Source organism: Perognathus longimembris, chromosome 19 (assembly GCF_023159225.1).
Source record: "Perognathus longimembris pacificus isolate PPM17 chromosome 19, ASM2315922v1, whole genome shotgun sequence".
Taxonomy (NCBI): domain Eukaryota; kingdom Metazoa; phylum Chordata; class Mammalia; order Rodentia; family Heteromyidae; genus Perognathus; species Perognathus longimembris.
In genome coordinates, this window is record NC_063179.1 from 42,809,819 (window position 1) to 42,831,803 (window position 21,985).

Here is a 21,985-nt window from a genome sequence, read left to right on the forward strand (position 1 = left end):
CGTAAGCCACCCCATCACTTCAAATAATTTACCTATTTTTATCTTGTGGGAATTAGGAATAAAAACATAAAAATGGACAATTTTTCCAATTGTTTAAGTGAAAACAAGTGAAAGTACTCTTCCTGTTTCCAAAATTACTCTTTCTTTGCAATACTCACAAAATACTACAAAATTCAAGTCCATAAACCAATCAGTAAATAACTGTGTGAAATTTCACTGGTAAAGAGGGCCAAAAGAAATGCTAACTTGAGAGCTAAAATACCACAGCTGCCAACTTAGCACAGACTTTCTCAGAATGTGTTTCCCATATTTTCCATGAGATTCATGTCAAATGTGTGAGGTTATCACTTAGGTGTATTTCTCTTTCTAGTGGCTACAGTGTTATCACTGAGGAAGTGAACCAGGGTGAAATATAAATTATCCTGTCGTTATTCCCAATTGCAGGACAGAGGTGTTTCCGGAACTTGTAACTACCCTGGGAAACTGCGTGGCCACTGGAAGCTTCGGAACAGGAAGCCCGGGTGTGAGGACGTGAGGCACACTGATGGACATAGGTAGATAGGCACATTTCTGGGTTTTGTTATTGTTTTAAAAGGCACACATTATGTAAAACATACAAAAATAAATTAAATCTACAGCATTAATTCATCAAAACAACCATAACTTTTATAAAGTTAATTAACTGCAGAAGAAAAGTTTTCTGCTGTCTTTTGCAAGCTTATTTTAAAACACATTGCACTTGAGAATTTTAACAAAATCATATAAAATACCACTTACACTTTATTAATATGTGATGAGAATCAAATTATATATATATATATTTTTTGCATACAACGTGGACTCTGGTCTTATTACCTATGGCACATAACTCAATTTGATTGAGTGTTCTGAGTGACCGTCATTCAGAATTTAACAATCTGCAGCTCATATCCACCCATAGCAAACTCAAGAAATTTCAGAGCTATCTGACTCTACAAATTTACAGAAAGCTAACGTATTTTGTGTTTGCTCTCTTGAAATTATAGGCCTATTTTTTTAACACCATAACCCCTTTAAAGCAGACATTGAAGACAACTTAAAATTTCAGCCTACAAAAACTTCATTTTTACTTAAGAATCTGAGTGTGCTTCTTGAATATTGCATTTGATCATTACTGTGTAGAAAACCATTTCAGTGCTATTTCTTTCATTGAGTCACTTTGAAAGTGCGATTTAATGTTGTAGTCAGCTCTCAAATATGAAGTTTAAAAGGCATTATACAACTTAGAATAGTGTTTGGAAAGAACAGGTAACGCAGAATGGCAGGTCTGAACTATTTCCTGGAGCGAACCACTTTCATAGGTCCATCAACAATCCGCTAGGTATCGTCCTGAAAAACAATAAGCACAGCTTTGCAATTATACTTTCAAACACACCCAAGGAGGACATTTCTCACTGTGGTTACAGATACAGCACCTAGTTCCCATCTGCTGTTTATAATACAGAAGAATCCTATCACAGGTGTTTACCTGTACTGACCACAGGAACGCTCTCACCAGGTAGGTGTGCCTCTACCTTGGAGCAAGAATGAAACAAAAAAATGTCCATGTCTTTAGTTTATAAACTTGACCATTATTGAGTAGTTGCTAGAATAAATGTGTTTCCCATGTGCATTAAGCAATTCGAATCTCCCCAACTTACCAGTGGCAAATCGCTTCTTTACTAAGGAAAGCCTGTAGCCAGTGCCAACAAGTTCAATGTCTGCTCCTGACAGGGTACTTCCCTCACTGAGGAATTGCACCGCAAGGGTTGTGGGTTTACTGGGTCCTTCTGAAAGCTCAAATTTTGCTCTCAGGGACCCAGAACCTACAAAGAAAAGAACAAAGGACTTACATGGAGTAAAATACATTGTTACCAAATTAAATCAAATAAACACAGAAGCTAAATTCTATTCACTCCATACTAAATTCATGAGACAAGTAAAAAAAATACTGTCCTATTTCTAAACCAGATTTTATTTATTAAGTCTGAATTGTAATTCATGTTTTCCCTTGTCTTCACACATCCTTTCTCTTGAGAAAAGGAGTAAGATATAAAAGAGGACAGCACGGAGGGAAACCCTATACAGGGCAGTATGAAGTAAAAATTGACTGAGTACCAGATCACAAGAATAGGAAAGGGAGGAAAAGTAGCTACTATTGGGAAGAGTTGATTCAATGTGACCATTTATACTCACTTTTATTTTTTACTTTTACCGCTCTAGCTATTTCAAAAGTCCTTGCTTATTTATATAATCATTCCATTCAACACAACTCAATCTAACAGCATGGCAGAAACAACGGAACGGTAATTATAATTAGGGTATGGTAAACACTGGCAAGGCGAAGTCATTAGGCTCACAAGTGTACCGCTCTTCTGGAAGTTACGCTGTGGGAAGTGTGTTTATTTATGTGGTACTGTGGGTTGAACTCAAGAGTTTTCTACTTGCTTGGCAGGCACTCTATTACGTTAGTCACACTATGCTGGCCTTTTGTTGTGCTAATTATTTTCAAGACAGTGTCTTGCTTTGCCCATGCCAACCTGGGACGTGTTGATTCTATCTTCTGTGTATGCCTGTTTTGAGGACGACAACCACACACTACAGTGTGAGACCACTGTGCTTTCTTCCCTGTAGTTGAGATGACAGCTCCATGCCACCATGCCCAGTCACTGGTTGAGATGGAGTCTCAAGAACTTTTGTGTTTTTTTTGGCCCAGATTATCCATCCCTGTGAGTGTGCCTGGCCAACAGTGTGTACTTTAAAAAGTAACTATAGGTACATGACAGGATACCTCAGAGAAAGCTACAGAACAGGATACAAGTTGAGAGAGAAATAGGAAGGACCTGGCCATGGTAAGCTTATGACACGACTTTGGGGAAAACCCCCAAATAAAGCTGGCAAGGATATCTTCCCTTCTAAAGGAATACTCTAGAAGGGCAGAGAGGAGCAAGATGGAAAGAAACTAACACTGAAACAATAAACAATTTAAGGACTCCACAGTGACAGGAAGAGGGGATTTGAAATGGAGCCAAAGGAAAGAATAGAATGCATTTCAAAGCTATTTAGGAGCTAGAAACAAGAAGGGAGAAAGGAGCAGGAGTTTAGAAAGTTCCTGGGTCAAGGCAACTAGATAGGATTGCTTGGTAAGATCCCATGATCCCCCTGTACCCAAGTTTAACAGAACAAGATGTTACAAGTGGGCCATCCCATCTTATTGTGGCTGGGGGTAAAGATCCCAGTGGAAGATGAACTGATACCTAATTCCTAATTCTTCACTATGGCACAAATAGTTTTTGTTGTTGTTTCTAAATTTTTTGGTGCCAGTCCTGGGGCTGGGTACTATCCCTTAGGTTTTGTTTTGCTCAAGGCTCTTTACCACTTGAACCACGGCTCCTCTTCCAGCTTTTTGGCAGTTAATCAGAGCTAAGAATCGCACAGACTTTCCTTCTTGGGCTGCCTTTGAACTGAGATTCTCAGTCCTCAGCCTCCAGAGTAGCTAGGATTATAGGCGTGAGCCACTGGTGCCCAGGCAAATCCTTAAAACTTTTTTTTTTTTTTTTTTGCCAGTCCTGGGCCTTGGACTCAGGGCCAGAGCACTGTCCCTGGTTTCTTTTTGCTCAAGGCAAGCACTCTACCACTTGAGTCACAGCACCACTTCTGGCCATTTTCTGTATATGTGGTGCTGGGGAATCGAACCCAGGGCTTCATGTATACAAGGCAAGTGCTCTTGCCACTAGGCTATATCCCCAGCCCCAAATCCTTAAACTTTTAACAACTTTTTTTCGTGTTGATACTGGGGACGGAACCCAGAGCTTTGGGTGCACCAGGTAAGGGTTCTACCATATGAGCCATGCCCCAGTCCTTTGGTTTGTATTTGAGTTAGAGTCTTTAGAACTTGATCCTCCCTCCTCCTAAGTAGCGGGGATTACAGATAGATGTTTACCACTACATCTGGCTAATAACTCTTCCACCTCTTGATAAGCAGTTTAGTTCTGTGAAAGTTCTACCATGAATGAAGAACACCCACTTGGGCAATCTTTAGGCTTTAGAATTGTTTCCTGTTCCTTTTCTGCATACAGAGCCAGAAAAGAAAGAGATTTCTATTTGACAACATTTTAATTTATATTTCTTTTTAAAGGCTTGACTATGTCAAAACCACATTTAGGAAAAATTTCCATTTCCTCACATAGACATTTTCACACTTGAAAAATACAGGAAAACTATTAAAGCATCTGATCAGAACATTTAGGTATTGTTTTTAGAGAACAAATTCCTTTCTTGATAAGAATTTGAAACTGTAGCATGGTTTCATTAAATAGGTGGAAGACATCCTAATTTGCTTGCGGATTGTAAATTCAAAATGCCAGTAGGATTCCTGACTTACTTCAGTGTAGTTTCCAAAAAGCCACATGCCTAGAGTAAAAGTCAGCACACGGACACAGTTACAAGTAGCAACCTTTACGTATCAAACAGTAAAAAGGCTAGCTTGGTTATTGCACTCAAAGCTTGATTTTCTAGTACAAGTCTGATTCTGCATAAAAGGTGCAAGTGAACAAACAATACAAATATGCTTATATTCTCTTACACAGAAAGATTACAACAAAAACTACTGATATGCTCAAAATGCTCAGAGCTAAGAAAAATTGAAAATGCCCAAATACCTTCTCAATAGAAAAAGTTACTAAAGGCTAATTAGCCATCCAAGGAGGCCCTCTCTCCTCCTCGTGTGTCGGCTGCAGGGCTTGAACTCAGGGCCTGGATGCTGTCCCTAAGCCAGTGCTCTACTACTCTGTAGCACAACTCCACTTCTAGTTTTCTGGTGGTTAACTGGAGATGAGTCTTGAGGCCTTTCCTGCCCAGGCTGGCCTCCAACTGTGATCCTCAGATCTTAGCCTCCTGCGTAGCTAGGATCCAAAGGGTGTGCCACCAGTGGTAGGTAGAATTTTTATTAAATTGGTTTATTAAAAACAGACAAACATGGCTCAGAAGAGTTAACTGATTTCTTCAAGGTCATGCAACTTGCAAACACAGGTGTGAGCTACCAGCCCCTGCTAAATTTCTCTTTAATGAAGAGAATAAAAATATTTCGTGTTACTAGACTGAATCCCAATTTTTAAGTTGAATTGGGCAGGGGGGATACTGGAGTCATCAACCAACAGAAATCTTTCCTTTGCATTGTGAACATAAATTAGATGCAGATTTATGAGACGAGGAAGTTAACTTGCTCCTCCTTAAAATAATTACATCACAGAATTGAAAGCTGTTATGATTAGTACTAATACGGAAAAACAAAGTTTCTCTTAGCAAGACAAAGCAGGCCAGAAGACTTATTAAAATGTGCAAGCTTGTACATGATTTGGGCCATTCATAGGATTAACTAAATAGCATGTTAAATCAGTAATATGACGCTATTGACCAGGACTAGATATTCCTGCTTAAAAATTGTTTTTTCTTAATGTTAACCTGTGAGTATAAGAAGCACTCAAGTAACACTTATACAAGTTATAACAAAACAAATTCTTTTCCTAAGAAAGAAATCTTGAGTGTTCCTAGTCTCAGCTGGTCCACTGTTATTTAAGGCATTAACTTCCACCTAGTGGTCAGTTCTAGAATTGAAGGCATGATATTTGAGAGGGAAACCTACAACATGCCTAAAAAAAACCTCAATGGAGGCTGAGGGAGATGGGGAGGGTAGTTAGTGGTACAATACTTGCTAAGCAGTACCAGGTCCTGAGTTTGAGAAAAAAGAAGAAAGGGTGGGGCACATAAGAGTAATTACTGAGCAAAAGAGAGAAAATCCACTTTTGGTGAAAATAAAAATAAAAAGTAAGCACATTCTTACCTCCATTTTCTGATTTTTCAGAAATACCAGATAATTTCCAAAAGGCTTTCATTTGTTCTGAATTCCTGTGGTAAGAATAAGTATCTTCAGATTGTCTAATATAGTATCGTATTCATGGATGGCTATTCAAAAATAATTAAGTTTTTAATATTTATGTCACAACTACAGTGCTAAGTTAAATACCGGTGCAAATTTGTTTATGAAATAGTATAAATAAATACAATGCTGTATCTTTTTCAAATAATGGAAGTTTTACTAAACTATAAGATTCTTCTCTTTTCTGTGGTCAGAGAAAGGACCACTGAATGTATGTGTCTTAGTACTTTGATTAGTTAAGGAAACTTTCTTTTTTTTTTTTTTTTTTTGCAGTACTGGAGTTTGAACTCAGGTGCCTCCCACGTGGTCGGCAGGTGCTCTACCACTTGAGCCACACCTTCACCAACACTGCTCTTATAAAGAGGCAAAAATAAGGACTATCCTAGCGCTAGTAGAGAGGACAGAAAATGTAGTTAAAGATGTGTTTAATCCTCTAAAAAATGTTGCTATTCTGAAGAGGATAAGCAATTTGTTTAAGGGGAAGGAGTACTGCATCATTCACATTTGGTGGTAACCACATCGAAACTAGTTTTATTTACTTTGGATTTTTACTTATTATTGTGGTTTGATTAGTAAAATGAGCAGTATCTTTAATGGTGTGGTTTTATGGGAAAATGCACAAAAACCTTTTGAACCTTACAACTTTCAGAACACGGGTTCTAAAAGTTGGGGACTGCAAAAATACAGCATGAGTTTAGAAATAAATGTATTTAACATACCATATTGCAGGGGGAAGGGACTGCATGTTTGTGACTCCGCCATCCACTGGTACTACCACCTGTATGTTGGAAAGCACACTGGGCGCCACCATAGCCTCTGGATTATACTTATAATCCACCCTTACATCTGTGGTGCTGGTATTACATTTCCAGTATGTTGCAAGATTCAGAGGGGTGGACTGGATGCCATTTGATGTTACCTTTAAAGAAGAAATGAATAAATACTGTCTTTAGCCTGAAGAATAAACAAATCATGTTGGTGACATAGGTCCTGAAAATAAGACATTAGAGAATCAAAACCAAGTAGCAAAGGGGCTAGGGCTATCTGCTGCTAGGCAGAGTAAAGCAGACTCCGCTCACAGGAATACAGTTCATTCTCAGCATGTTGACCTGGGATTACCTACACAGAAACAAGATAGGGAGCACATTTATAGTGTACGTCCCTGGACCCAACTGAAAAAAACATCTGACTCCATGGCTTAGGGACAGTGCTCAGGGAGTCAGCATGTTACCTGGTGATCTGTGTCTGAGAACCTCTCAAAATTCAATATAGAATTCTATGATTATGAGTTATAAGAATTTATTTATAATAGGGGCTGGGAATGTGGCTTAGTGGTAGAGTGCTTGCCTGGCATGCATGAAGCCCTGGATTCGATTCCTCAGCACCACATAAACAGAAAAACTAGAAGTGGCGCTGTGGCTCAAGAGGTAGAGTGCTAGCCTTGAGCAAAAAGAAGTCCAAGCCCCAGGCCAAAAAAAAAAAAAAGAATATATATAGAGAGAGAGAGAGAAAGAGAGGGGGGGGGGAAGAGTAAGTTCACAATGCAATTCCACAAGCAGGAAATTTGGATACTTTCTACTTTAAGTGTTTGATCATCTGACCTATGGTCCTTTTGTATATAACTACCCTATTAAAAAGTCAAACAGGGGCTGGGAATATGGCCTAGTGGCAGAGTGCTTGCCACGTATACATGAAGCCCTGGGTTCGATTCCTCAGCACCACATATATAGAAAACTGCCAGAAGTGGTGCTGTGGCTCAAGTGGCAGAGTGCTAGCCTTGAGCAAAAAGAAGCCAGGGACAGTGCTCAGGCCCTGAGTCCAAGGCCCAGGACTGGCAAAATAATTAAATAAATTAATTAAATGTCAAACAGTGATAAGGGAATGAAATTGATTGAAAAACAGTAAACATGCAATATAATGCCAGATTCTCTAATGTAAGATAATAAAAAAAAAGTCCAACAACATATAAGTATAATAAACAGGAAATTTATCTCTGGCATTAACTTTTCTCTTCTTCTCTACCCTTCCTCCATCTTCTTTTCTCCATTCCCCTAACTTCCGTCCTTTTCTTTCTCCTTCCTTGCCCTCCCCTCTCCTCCCCTCATTTTTCTCTTGGTGGTGGTGGAGGTGGTAGGGATCATACCCAGGGCATTGTGTATGGTGGACAAGTGCTCCACCATTAAGCTACAGCCAAAGTCCATTGCTCTCCACTATTACCAGTTAAATACAAATTCATGTCTATGCTTATTTAGTACTGTAATCACAAGTAGATGGTAAACATTTTATCAAATTGAGTGAAGTAATCCACTCATTTATTCACAGATTTTCCAATTCTAAAACAGCTGTGCACTTCTAGAACAAACTTCATTTGGCTGTGACCTATTTATTCTTTTAGTGTTACATTCTATTTCAGTAGGGAATGTTTAAATTCAGGATTTTGACAATGACACCATACTCACCTGATATTTTAATACATCTACATTATAATAAGAGGCAGCAGGATTCTGCTCTGAAAGTTTCTTGAGGTAGAGAGTAACAGCCTGCATGTTCATCCAAAAATCCTTTGTGTTGGAGTCACACTGTGACGGATCACTGTATGAACATAAATATTTTCATTATTTCAGCTCACTTATCTCTTTCCTTTACCTCTAACAGTAATGTGGTGGCTTGGAAAAGATCAGGAGGAACTGAACCAAAAGGTGGGATGAGGGAAAACTAAGGAAAGAGGATAAAGAATGAAACACAGCTGGAAAAAAAAAAAAAAGCTATCACTAACATAAAAAATGAATCAACAACACAACAGAAGCTTGTTTACTATTAATAAATAACTTGTATTGCCTTCAAATTGAGCATTATTTCAGAGAAAGAAAAAGTTTCCTTTTCCGGAATGTTTTTATTTTTGGGGGGGGCTCGTCCTGGGGCTTAGACTCAGGGCCTGAGCACTGTGCCTGGCTTCTTTTTGCTCAAGGCTAGCACTCTGCCACTTGAGCCACAGCGCCACTTCTGACTTTTTCTGTTTATGTGGTGCTGAGGAATCAAACGTAGGGCTTCATGCATGCAAGGCAAGCACTCTACCACTAAGCCATAATCCCAGCCCTATGTATTTTTTATTAGTTTACATTAGTTGTTCATTTCCACATGTTTACAATATATTCCATTCTAACCGCCCCCCCGTCTTCCCCAATCCCAAAACAATGAATGGAAAACATTTCTTAAAAAGAAACTTCACCATCGAAGACAAAAGTATACAAACCTGAACACAAGTTGTGCATTTGGAAGAATTTGCTCAAGTCTGCTGATGTTTTTTACCCTGAAGCATAGCACAGCTGGAGAGGGATTGCTAGTGAATACTTTAATAATTCCACTTGGAAATGATATTGTCACATCACCAGTTATCTTCACAATACACCTGAAATTGGGATGTTGACAAGTGCTTAAAGGCATCTGACTTATGTTATCATAATTAGGGATAAATTACTTCCTCAAAATAAACGTAGATTCTTTATCAGGACCTATGCCCGATGTGATCTGGTACCTCTGGATGCATCTTTGACCACTTTCCTCCTTCTACTCGGTGACATAGACATAGTTCCCCTCAATGTCTAGACTACGTCAAGCATGCTTCTACTGCAGATCCTTCCACTCACTGGTTCCCTCTAACTAGAATGGTCTTTTCTTAGATTCCGTTATGGCTTGCTCCTCTACATCTCTCAAATACCCGATTAAATGTAATTTCAAAAAGTTCCCCTTGGTTACACCATCTAAAATTACCTCTTACCCTGATTTATTACAAATATCAATATCTGTCTTTTTTTTGTTTTGTTTTGTTTTGGCCAGTCCTGGGGCTTGGACTCAGGGCCTGAGCACTGTCCCTGGCTTCTTTTTGCTCAAGCAAGGCCAGCACTCTGCCACTTGAGCCACAGTGCCACTTCCAGCTTTTTCTATATATGTGGTGCTGAGGAATCGAACCCAGGGCTTCATGTATATGAGGCAAGCACTCTACCACTAGGCCATATCCCCAGCCCCTCAATATCTGTTTGACTTTTTTTTCCTTACTATAAAGCAAGTTCAGCCCAGGAGAGAACTCTGCTTTGTTTACTTAAGTATCCTTAGCACCTATCACAGTCTTAGAGATAGTAAGTGCTCAAACATTTCATGGATGAATGGATTCATTATGCAAGACTGGTTATTCACCCAATCATAATTTCTATAAGGCCAGATGCTGAATAAATTCTGCACGAGCCTTATATTAGCCACACATTATAGGTCTCTATTTCACCAGATATTCCATCAGATGGGTCGTGATCAAACAACGTAGGCAAGAATGCAATGAACTGGGGGAAGTCATCACTTACTGCTATTCAGAGCATTTTTTAATTTGAAAGACAATCTTTACATAGCAAAAAGCAGATGAACAAAAACCTCTTATATAAAAAAAAAATCAAAGTGTAAATCCTAAACTTACCACCAAGTCCCTCCTGACCAGCACATGCATACGTGCACACACACTCACATGTACACACACCCAAAAGGCACACACATAAGACTTAAAAACTCACTTGTTGGGATCTGCTCCTTTAAAGTAGGCATTAACAGATTCTGTAAGGGCGATTGCTACAGGCAAGGCATCCTGATTTCCAAGGCTGACAGGACTGGGACCCCGTGACACACCTAGAATACACACAACCCATTGTTAAATCCTGCAGTCAGGTTCACAATGTTAGGTTGTCACAACTGACTCAACTGCTGGTCTCAATGATGCCCACGTGTAAACCTAGAGTCTATAAACAAACTGGAACTAATGCCAAGGACAAAGATTTAGGAGACACATCATACTGAGTTTCCTTTTAAATGGAAAGGCATGGGATATTTAAGGAGCATTGAACGGAAAGATCCCTGACTTGAAAAGCTAAAATTGCTAGTATGTCTCCCCAAACTTGCAAATACCAAATTCTTTCAATTCAATACTTCACAGTATTAAATTGAAATTCTCAATGTAACTTATATCTCTAAAACATAATGCTCCACACATGACTCCTTATTGCTGTAATTATCTTAAACCTCCTGGATGCTTGTACAGCTTAAGTATTTCTTATTTGAAATGGCTGAGATGAGATGTATTTCTTATTTTTGAAATACTGAATTGAAATCTTACTGGCTGAATGGCCATAACACAAAAATTTAAAATCTGAAATGCTCCAAAATCTGTAACTTTTTAAGCAATGTGAGGATTCAGAACCTTTCAATCTTGAAGAACTACAAGGATCATATTGGGTTCATGGTTGCTTGGACAAAATAATAGTGGCAGGAGTGTGTAGCATGAGAGGATGTCATCTCATATTCCTACCTAATGACTGACGTGAAGCAGAGAGAGGAAGGGATGAAGGACTATGTCCTCTGGGACTGAAGGAGTTTCCACAACTTCTCAAAATAACACTATTAGCTTCTATAAGCCTGTGGGGGACATTTTTATATTCGAATCATAACATCTATGCATGTGTTCAGGTTTGGGTTTTTTTTTTTTTTTTTGCCAATCCTGGGCTTGGACTCAGGGTCTGAGCACTGACCCTGGCTAGCTCTCTGCCACTTGAGCCACAGCGCCACTTCTGGCCATTTTCTGTATATGTGGTGCTGGAGAATTGAACCCAGGGCTTCATGTATATGAGACAAGCACTCCTGCCACTAGGCCACCTTCCCAGCCCTAGGTTTGGGGTTTTTTTAACCTAAAACAGCCCTCAGATATAGTGCACTGTCGTTGTTCTGTTGGCTCATATCTATAATCTTAACTGCTCAGGAGACTGAGATCTGATAATCATGGTTCAAAACCGCCTGGACAGCAAAGTCCATGAAACTCATCTCCAATTAACCACCAAAAAGCCAGAACCGTGAATCATGTAGTAAGGCACCAGCACTTAACATATCTTCTGTACTGATTTCTTAGAAATTTTCTAACTTGAGTCAATCTTGCAGCAAAGACAGAAGCTCACATTGTAACAACAGGACACATTCTTTAATTCTTTCCACTGAGAAATGTTCTGACATATGACAATACTGATAAGAACACAGTGTCTTTATGCAGGACTCATAACAGACCAAAAAAGTGTATATTTAAGGTGATTTAAAAAATGAAATAAAAAAATAATGACAAAAAAGGAAAGAGCTGGGTGCCAGCTATAATCCTAGCTACTTAAAAGGCTGAGATATGAGGATGGCGGTTCGAAGCCAGCCTGGGCAGGAAAGTCCCCATGAGACTCTTATCTCCAATTAACCACTGAAAAACTTCAAGTGGAACTGGGGCTCAAAGTGGGAGAGCACTAGGGGCTGGGAATATGTCCTAGTGGTAGAGTGCTTGCCTTGCATGCATAAAGTCCTGGGTTCGATTAGTCAGTACCACATATACAGAATAGGCTAGCAGTGGCGCTGTGGCTCAAGTGGTAGAGTGCTAGCCTTGAGCAAAAAGAAGCCAGGGACAGTGCTCAGGCCCTGAGTCTAAGCTCCAGGACTGGGAAAAAAAAAAAAGTGGGAGAGCACTGGCCTTTAGCAAGAGCTTAGGGACAGTGCCTAGGACCTAAAATTCAATCCCCACAACCAAAAGAAAATGAAAAAGAAAAGAAAAAAGAGAAGCCAAGTGTTGGTGGCTTATATTTTGGATCCTAGCTACTCAGATGGCTGAGATCTGAGCAATGCGGTTTGAAGCCAGCCCGGGCAGGAAAGTCTGTGAGAGTCTTCTCTCCAATAAACCACCCAGAAGTGGTGCTGTGGCTCAAAGTGATACAGTGCTAGCTTAAGCAAAAAAGCTCAGGGACATTGCCCAGGCCCTAAATTCAAACCCCACTACCAAGAAAGAAAAAAAAAAAAGATTTGGCTTTCAATTCTTTTGGGTATATATGCAAACTTGGAACTGCTGGATCTTATGGTAAATCTACTTATAATTTTTTTAGTAACAAACACTGTTTCCCATTATACCGGTACCATTTTACATTCCCACGAACAATGCACTAGGGTTGCCAATTTTCTCACATCACCAAAATTCTCTGTCATAATATTTTTTGGTCTATACTGAGGATCACACCCAGGCCCTTGTGCATGTTACGCAAATGCTTAACTACGGAGCTATCTTCTGAGTCCAATAATTGTGGGGTTTAGTTTTGGGTTTTTTTGCCAGTACCAGAATTTCAATTCAGGGCCTTCCCCACCCACTTGTTCCATATGCTTGCTTGAGGCTGCCATTCGAGCACGTTAGCTGTCCCTTCAGCCCAGTTTTTTGGTTTTCTCTTTTTAAATGATTTTGGAGATAAAGTCATTTATTAGAGACATTAAGCTAAGACATTTCTGCTTGGGTTAGCTCTGAATATGATCCTCTAGACCTTAGCTTCCTAAGTAGCTAGGATTATAGGCATGAACCATCATTGCCTGGCCCACTCATTTATTTTTAATTTATTTATTTTTGTGGTACTTACACTTGGGGCTCTTGCTTGTTAGGTAAGCACTCTACCACTTGATCTATGCTGTGCCTTGAGGAAAATCGTACAGCTGGCCCTTTGTGTCTAAAGATTCTACATCTGCAAATCCAACCATGGACTGAAAATATTTAGAAAAAAATTGTGCCTCATGAACATCTACAGACTTTTTTCTACACAAGGTAATACACCTATTTATGTGATGGATTATAAATACAATTAAATATAAAACTATATTATGCAATATAATCAAAAGATGATAAAGCACACAGGAAAATTATATAGAGGTTATATGCAAATACCACATTTATGTAGATTGTATCAAGTGCTTCCTGCATTTTATTAAATATGAATTTTTTTCTTGAGCAACCTATGGATATGTAGACACAGTCAAGTATAAGATTACTGCCTGCTACTGCTTTAACTACAAATAGCAAAAGAAATCTATAGGACTATGGATGTAACTCAGCAGTAGAGCTGATTCACTAGCAAGCACAAGGACCAGGTTAAAACCCAGTACAAAACAAACGATATAGTAACTTACTGTTTTCAATCTGCCATTCTGATCATATAACTTGGGAATTTCCCCTATCAATTTTCATGACTATTTTGAAATATTTGCAAATACACAACCAGTGTTTGGAAGACTTGGAGACAACTCATAATCGATTAGCATTTGGCAGTATCAGTTTTGGTACTTATAATTTTATTTTCCTTTCAAGATCATATTGCACAGATAAGAAAATAAGTTCATAGAAGAAGTATTTACTTAAGTCTCTAAGCAACTTAATAATATTCATTCAAATAACTTTTTTTGAAATCTGTATTTTAATTAGAATATTTTAATTTGAACATTTTTGTTTCCAATTCCAGTTTAACTGTTGCTTATTTAATATGTTCTGTATGTTCTGTAATTTTGAGATAAGGAAATAGGCTACCTTTCTGTAAGAGTGGGCATTATTTAAGCCATGAAACCTGAACCTCATTCTACTCCCTCTGAACTGCCTCTACCCCTGTGCTTTTATCTTCTTGTGGTTTTCATATGACAGCCTTTGCTCTGATAGTTTATGAACTATAACTTGTTGGGGAACAGGGGATGATACTGAGGCTTCAAGTCAGGGCCTGGATGCTGTCTTTCTGCTATTTCACTCAAGTTGGTGCTCTACCACTTCGAGCTTTTTGTTAGTTAGTTAGAGATAAAAGTCTCATAGCCAGCCCTGGCTGACTTAAATCTTGACCCTCAGATCTCATCTCACTGGTGCGAGGCCCCCGCTTCTTTTGCAATCACTCTTTTTTTCTTATTCAGATAGCTCTGGAGTTCAGATTTGTTGACATATTTTAATATTGAGAAAAGAAGACAGCAGGGAGATAGAAGAAAATACAAAAATATTATATTAACTAAGGATCTGATGTCAATGATTGTTGTACAGCAACTGGACACAATTAGCACGAAACTGAGATAGTTAATCTTAGTGTTATTCTTGAATTCTGAGACACCAACATTGCTGGAAAAGGAAAAATTGGGTAACAAAATATTTTAGATACACTTTAGCATCATTAGTCAACATAAACACTTGCTTCTGGTACTCTACCTGGTGATGTCTCACAGTGCTTTTCAATTTCAGAGAGTGTCCCAATCAAATTATCATCTTCTATTATATTTAAATAAAACAAAATGTTGTAGGAAAAGAAAACACTTTCAAGTAGCAAGAATCAAAATTTCAAATGTAAACAGGGTTACATAAATGTCTTGACAAACAAAATTTGGGAGTAGATTTAAAGACCATCTCTTATACAAAATCCATAGCCAATTGCCTTGCCTGCAGATCTGTCTTCTACTGTTGGTTCTCCTTTTGCCGGCACTGGCTGAAACCATGAGCAAATTTGTTCCAATTCAACAAAAAATAACTTAGTTTCCATCACAAACAGAAAGCTCTAAATAATGTAGGCAATGAAAAAGAACTAAAAATTAATTGATTACCCAGCTTGATTTTGAGTAGAAACCATTTATATTTTTATGACTAAAATATACTATTATAGAAATAGAAATTATTGAAAGCAAATATACGAAGTATTCATTAAACCAAATAAAGGGATGAAGTTACTAAATTCAATTTATATGAAGTTACAGGATAGGAAAAATGCTGTACAGGAAGGTAAATGAAATAGTTGATATCATGTTTAGACTTTATTTTCCTTAAATGTCAGTACAGGGTTGAACTCAGGGCTTCTTCACACTTGCTAGTCAGACACTCTACTACTTGAACCAAATCTCCAAAGTTACTTTTTTAGACAGGGTCTTACTTACCTATTGTTGGTGTGTTGGCAGCACTCAATGAAGCAGAAGATGAGATAGAGGAAGAACTTTCTGCCCGGGCTAAGGGAGCAGCAGGGGGTGGGCTGGTATTGGAAGTTACAGGTGGGCTGAATGGCCTGGGCTTAAAAACAAAGGTTTTATGTTGAAATAATTGCTTTGCCAGAAAATATTTTTAATGAGTAAGCTTAGCTTTCAATTTTACTGTTTTTTTCCTCATCTCAAAACAGTCAAATGCTATTCTTAAGAATACACTGAAAGCTGGAACACTTAACTGATCAAGAGGGTCTTTGTACTTTTTAAAAAAACACCATCTATATTTCAAAAAGTATACTATATAGAGAGAGATAGCTAGAGATGTATTTTTTTATTTTTGGTTGGTCCTGGGGCTAGAATTCAGGGCTTGGATGCTGTCCTTGAGCTTCTTTGCTTAGTGCCAGTGCTCTACCACTTGAGCCACACAGCCTCCCTTCCCGCATTTTGGGTGGTTAAGTGGAGATAAGTCTCATGGACTTTCCTGTCTAGGATGTCTTCAAACCACCATCATCAAGAGCTCAGCCTCCTGACTATCTAGGATTATGGGTGTCAACCACATTTTCAACTAACTGCCTTTCACTTCTGAGTTTACAAGTCCATCCCCATTTGCCTTTGTAACTCTTTGGAATGCTTCCTTATTAAGAAAGGCTTGAGAAAATCATTTTTTGGGGAAAAGGGTGTAGTACTGAGGTTTGAACTCAAGGCTTCACACTTGCTAGGCAGGTATTCTATCACTTGAGCCATACCCCAAGCCATCCCTTTTTGCTTTTGTTATTTTTTAAATACAGTTTTACTCTTTGCCCAGGCCTGTCCAGACCTCTATTCTTCTATTTATACAAAGATGATAAGCATGAGCCATTAAGCCTGGCATCTTATTGGCTCAGATGGGTTCTGGATAAGTTAATTTTTGATTAGCTGGCTTGGAACCTTAAGCTGCAGGAATAATTAGGATTACAGGCATGAGCCATCAGGCCTAGCTGAGAAAAATCTGAATTTTTTGTTTTTTCTACTTTTGTAGTTAACCATAAACAATAGAAAAAAAAAACTCAATCCATTTATCTTTTACTTTGGTGAGTATGTTTTTCCTTTTCCAAACTTCTAGCTGCTTTGGTAATACATAAGCAATGCTTTCCTAGAGTGTTATATTATTCTTTTTTAAAAAAAGCATATTTACCTTTTCCTGCTAAAGACCCCACAAAACCTGTCTTTCCTCGTGTGAAAGACATGAAAAACACAAACCCCAACACAATTCTATAAGTATTAATACATAAATTAGCCAACTCTTCACTGTATTAATAAAAACTTACATATATTTCTATGAAAATTAACTTTTATTATATAAACTGTTCTATAACAACATCCTGACCCATTTATTGTTAAACACTTTTTTTTCTAGAGTAGAACTTTCTAGTGACTCACTACACTGAAAAAAATACAGCAAGGTACTAAAATGTAGCTATATTTTTATAGTGTATTTTACAGTTCTCAAAGAAAGGGCAAAGAAGATTCCTTCTCAAGTGTTTTTCTCTTATGTTTAAAACTGCTCTATCTAGTACAATATCCAATAACTACTAAAATGTAGCTCTTGTAAGTTTACTGAGATTTGAAAAACAGTGGGCTTTGAAGACAGCATTCACATAAAAATACAAAATTGCAATAGTAATTTTTATTCTGAACACATACTAAAATGATGTTTTAGGTAAATCAGGTACACTGATTTTCACTGTCTTTAACTCTTAATGTGCCTCCTAGAAAGCTGAAAATCATGCTTAAGAAGTCATGGTTTTAAAACAGTGGCTCTCAAATATGAATGCATTATCAGAATGCATTCCTGAACGTCCGACTTGTCTGGGGTAGAGGAATAAACACCACTTCTGTTGAGTTACCAGTAAAAATGCCAATGTTGCCAGCCTGGGGTCCCACTTTGAGCACCACACTCTAGGACAAAGAGCGTTATCCCTTGGGGTGGGAAGGGCGTGTGCTCTGGTGGTCAATGAAGTAATAATTATCAAGAGTCTTAACATATGCATATCTATTTAGTCCATAATTTTATTTATTTATTTATTTATTTATTTATTTATTTATTTTGGCCAGTCCTGGGGCTTGGACTCAGGGCCTGAGCACTGTCCCTGGCTTCCTTTGGCTCAAGGCTAGCAATCTACCACTTGAGCCACAGCGCCACTTCTGGCTTTTTCTGTTTATGTGGTGCTGAGGAATCGAACCCAGGGCTTCATACATGCTAGGGCAAGCCCTCTAGCGCCAAGCCCATATTCCCAGCCCCTATTTTCTGTATTTTATAACTTGATCGTGCAATGCTTTTATAATCAGAAGAAAAAACCCAAGATGTACTAATTTTTACAACAGTCATCTCCTTGGCAGTTTGTATGTCATTTTTCACTCCACTCTCCTATGCCAGTAAGTCAGTTCACTGAAATAGTGATGTGAATCATTTCATGGAGCAGCTGTGATGCTCCATTCACTCATCATTTTCTAATTATGTGCCATGTGATAGGGATGATGTAAAATACTGATGACATTGTCTAAGACAGTCCAGTGAGGGAACACACACGGTCTATACAATTGAAAAGTGCACTATCAGAAACAGAAGCAAAGAATATGGGAGCAAGCAAGAGGATTCGTTTAATCTGCTGGAGAAATAATGCCAAAGGTGCTTTACATACATTTCGCTGCATCCAAAAAAGGTTAGTATACTACAAAAAACTCTGAGGAGTACTTCAAACAAAGTGAACACGTAACAGAAAGACATAATGTAGCTCCATGGAAGAGGGTGTGTACAAAGCCCTGGCTTCAATCTCCACCAGCACACACATATTAAATATTAAATGTTTAAATATTACTCTGGTGAGGCAGATTAGTGAGACAACTTTATGGATTATAGGCACCCACTTGGATTATAGGTTCCCTTAGGGATGTGATATGAAGAAAAAAATAAGTTAAAACTTGACTTTTAGAAATTCAATTGTGGCAATTAAACTAGTAATTAATGTAAAGATGAAAGCAAAGCAAAACAGATCATGGCAAGGCTGGTTTGGAAGAGACTCATTCTGATGATTTCTGAAGACCAATGTGTTCCCATTCCATATGAACCAGTTAACTGATGTGTAACTCTCCTATGCATAAAAAAGCTGGACTAAACACATTCCAGGACTCTCCTGGCAGTATACTTCTAAGGCCTCCAGATACACCAACATTTCCTCCTTAATGTCTAATTTTAGGCAGAATCCTATGTGAGGACAATGGGCACTGACTGGTGCTTCTGTAATGTGTTGATAGTCTCAGGAATATCCTTCCTGATCGCATGTTTCTTAACAGGAATGACGGCTGAGGTAAGATATTGGTTTGGGAAAGTTTCTATTCTTTGAGGACTAGAGCAGAAAACTTCAAGTACTAAAGTGTATAAGAAAAACATTATTTACATTTTAAATCAAAACAGTTATACAGTTACAAAAATGAAAACAAGTACATACTATTTCGTTAATCCCACTGAGTTTGCCTGAAGTAAGTTTTGGTCTGGAAGCAGGCCGTGGAGGTGGGACAAGGGTGCCTACTGAGAGAGGAGTTGTGGGCCTGGCTGGTGGGAAAAAGAGAATTAGAAGAAAACCATTAGAATGGAGTAATCCTTGCATAAAGACATTCGATTATAAAGGAACTGTTAGGACTAAAAGCTCACTTTCCAGGGCTTTTTAAATGTAATTGTGTTTGTTTGATGGAACCCATTCATCAAATATGTTTTTGAAGCCAGCAATAATATTCTTAAGAAAAACAATCATTACAATTTTCAACAAAACTGACAAATTGTATTCCTATTTATGCGTATAAAATTAAATCTAATAAGTTAGCTGGTAAGAATAAGGCAATTTACGGTGAAATGTCTTTACTAATAACTCATCTTTACAAACCTACCCAGCCTTCACAGCTGTGAGCTCTGAATCAAATCCCTACCTTCACCAACCTTTGTTCATTTGACCACATTTGCCAAATGTATTTCCCCAAATCAGTATAATTACATTTTGTAAGTGTTCACAATAACTTTTCTGAAATAAATTAAGTCTTCACACTTTTTCAATGTCATTTACAAAATTTGCAAATTTACAAAATTAGGAATCAATATTCCTAATTTATTTTGGGGTTTGTTTTTATTACTTTAATTATATTTAAGTAGTTGTACAAAGGGGTTTCAATTTAACATGTACATTTGTGTGTACAATGCTTCTTGACCAGTGTTTTCTCTTGCATCATTCTCTCCCTGCAACTAACATTATTCTTAACTCCTAAAACTCTTATCACTGAGTGAAACAGAAGTGTCCATCATCAAAGCCATAAATATATTACATAATCAAAGCAAGAATGATGACTAGAAACTAACATGCTTACATTATCTTATTAAGTAAGTTAAAACAAGTTTCAAAACCATTTTGTCTATTCTAAAATATGGCTGCAATTCAAAGACTAAAACACAATATGTGGAAAGAAATAGCCTCCGCAAGTTCTCCACATTTACAGACATGAATAATTAAAAATAACTAAATGGGCTTCAGTATGCATATGAGGGAATACAAAGAAATCCGAAGGTCCTTGGCCATCAATGGGAGAATGAAAACATAAAGGGACTTCTCTTTATTAGGGAAGAAGAGACCTAAAGGATATGAAGACACTAAAGGATAGTCATAGGATAGAAAATAAACATAGGAGAATTGGGCTATCATTAGAAAGTGTATCACTTGAAGGGATAAAAGCTGTTTTGCTTGAGGAAAACAGTGAAAAGCTGGTATAAAATCAAACTTAGATTCTAAGGCCACTTCTTTTGGCGTTCCATGTTGCTCTCACACTTTAAGGTGTATACTAGAAGAAATGTCCACATGTCCACCAATCTGAGCACTTCCCTGTGGTATGGTTATCTACTTTAAAGACATGTTCATTATCAATGAATCATTACTGACCTGAACTTTTAAATTATTTCAATTTTTTCAAGCTTGAGAGAGAATTTAACACCTAAAGTTTCATTATTGTACAAGAAGCCTCCAAATACTATTTGTATTTATCCTCTCTCTCTCCTCCTGTCTGTCTATCTACGTACCTACCTACCTACCACCTACTTATTGTACAGGTACTGAGGTTTCATACATAGCTTTTTCGCTCAGGTTTGGCACTCTTAACACTTTAGCCACACTTCCATTTCCAGCTTTTTGCAGGTTAGGATTTTCCTGCCCTGGCTGACTCTGAACTGCAATTCTTAGGTCTAAGTCTTCTGAGTAGCATCCAGTATGGAATGAACAGGTTTGTCACACTGTTTTTTACCTGAACAAAGGCAGAAATGAATCTAGAATCTAGAAGCAATGATAATGATGTAGAAGTAACATTTGTTTTGTCAAAAATTTTTCAGAATATTTAATATGTGGCAAAGCCATATTGATCCTTAAGAGATGCAGACGCTAGAAGGCACCCCACTTTTAGTATCAAGGAACCCAAAAAGCATTTTCAGCTTTATAATGTTCTCCTGGACTACTTTTTTTTTTTTTTTTTTCGGCCAGTCCTGGGGCTTGGACTCAGGGCCTGAGCACTATCCCTGGCTTCTTCTTGCTCAAGGCTAGCACTCTGCCACTTGAGCCACAGCGCCACTTCTGGCCATTTTCTGTATATGTGGTGCTGGGGAATCGAACCTAGGGCCTCATGTATACGAGGCAAGCACTCTTGCCACTAGGCCATATCCCCAGCCCCTCCTGGACTACTTTTTGAGTACCACTAGGGTTACTTACTGCAGTAAGCTTATCAATAAAGGAAGCCAAATGAATGTGTGATCATGAAGCAAAAGGAAACTTTACTGTTTGGTGGTACTGTTACTGTAGTATAAAACAGGGAAAAAGTATGAACTTTCTATAGCCAGAATCTGGTTTGTTTCACGTAAGTTTTCAATTATCACATATCAGGCATATGAGTGACAGAGGGCATATCAGTAGGAAAGGAAGTGATATTCCTATTCTGTTCTATTAAGATCAGCTGAGTAAAATGAAAACAACTACAAAACTAGAAGTATCTATATAGATAAACAGTTCCCTTGTTTCAGCTTAATGTTATTTTAATCACTTGAAATGAGAAAAAAAACAGTAAAACATGGAAGAAGAGGCACATGGACTCATGCATTCTAGGCAAGCTTTCTATCACTGAGAAAAACAATTGTGAGCAAAAGTAGTTTAAAAT

At 38.0% G+C, this 21,985-nt stretch overlaps 1 protein-coding gene across 1 annotated transcript in view; it reads right to left on the reverse strand.

Moving 5' to 3' along the window:
* Positions 1 to 762: 762 nt before the first annotated feature.
* Fcho2 (FCH and mu domain containing endocytic adaptor 2) overlaps positions 763 to 21,985 on the reverse strand; it is a 99,711-nt gene continuing 78,488 nt past the window's right edge. The window contains 9 exon segments of the mRNA XM_048368534.1: positions 763 to 1,368; positions 1,680 to 1,844; positions 5,861 to 5,925; positions 6,676 to 6,875; positions 8,416 to 8,548; positions 9,210 to 9,365; positions 10,516 to 10,627; positions 15,725 to 15,854; positions 19,255 to 19,358. Of these exon segments, the coding sequence (XP_048224491.1) occupies positions 1,346 to 1,368; positions 1,680 to 1,844; positions 5,861 to 5,925; positions 6,676 to 6,875; positions 8,416 to 8,548; positions 9,210 to 9,365; positions 10,516 to 10,627; positions 15,725 to 15,854; positions 19,255 to 19,358 (1,088 nt within the window). The 3' untranslated portion in view covers positions 763 to 1,345.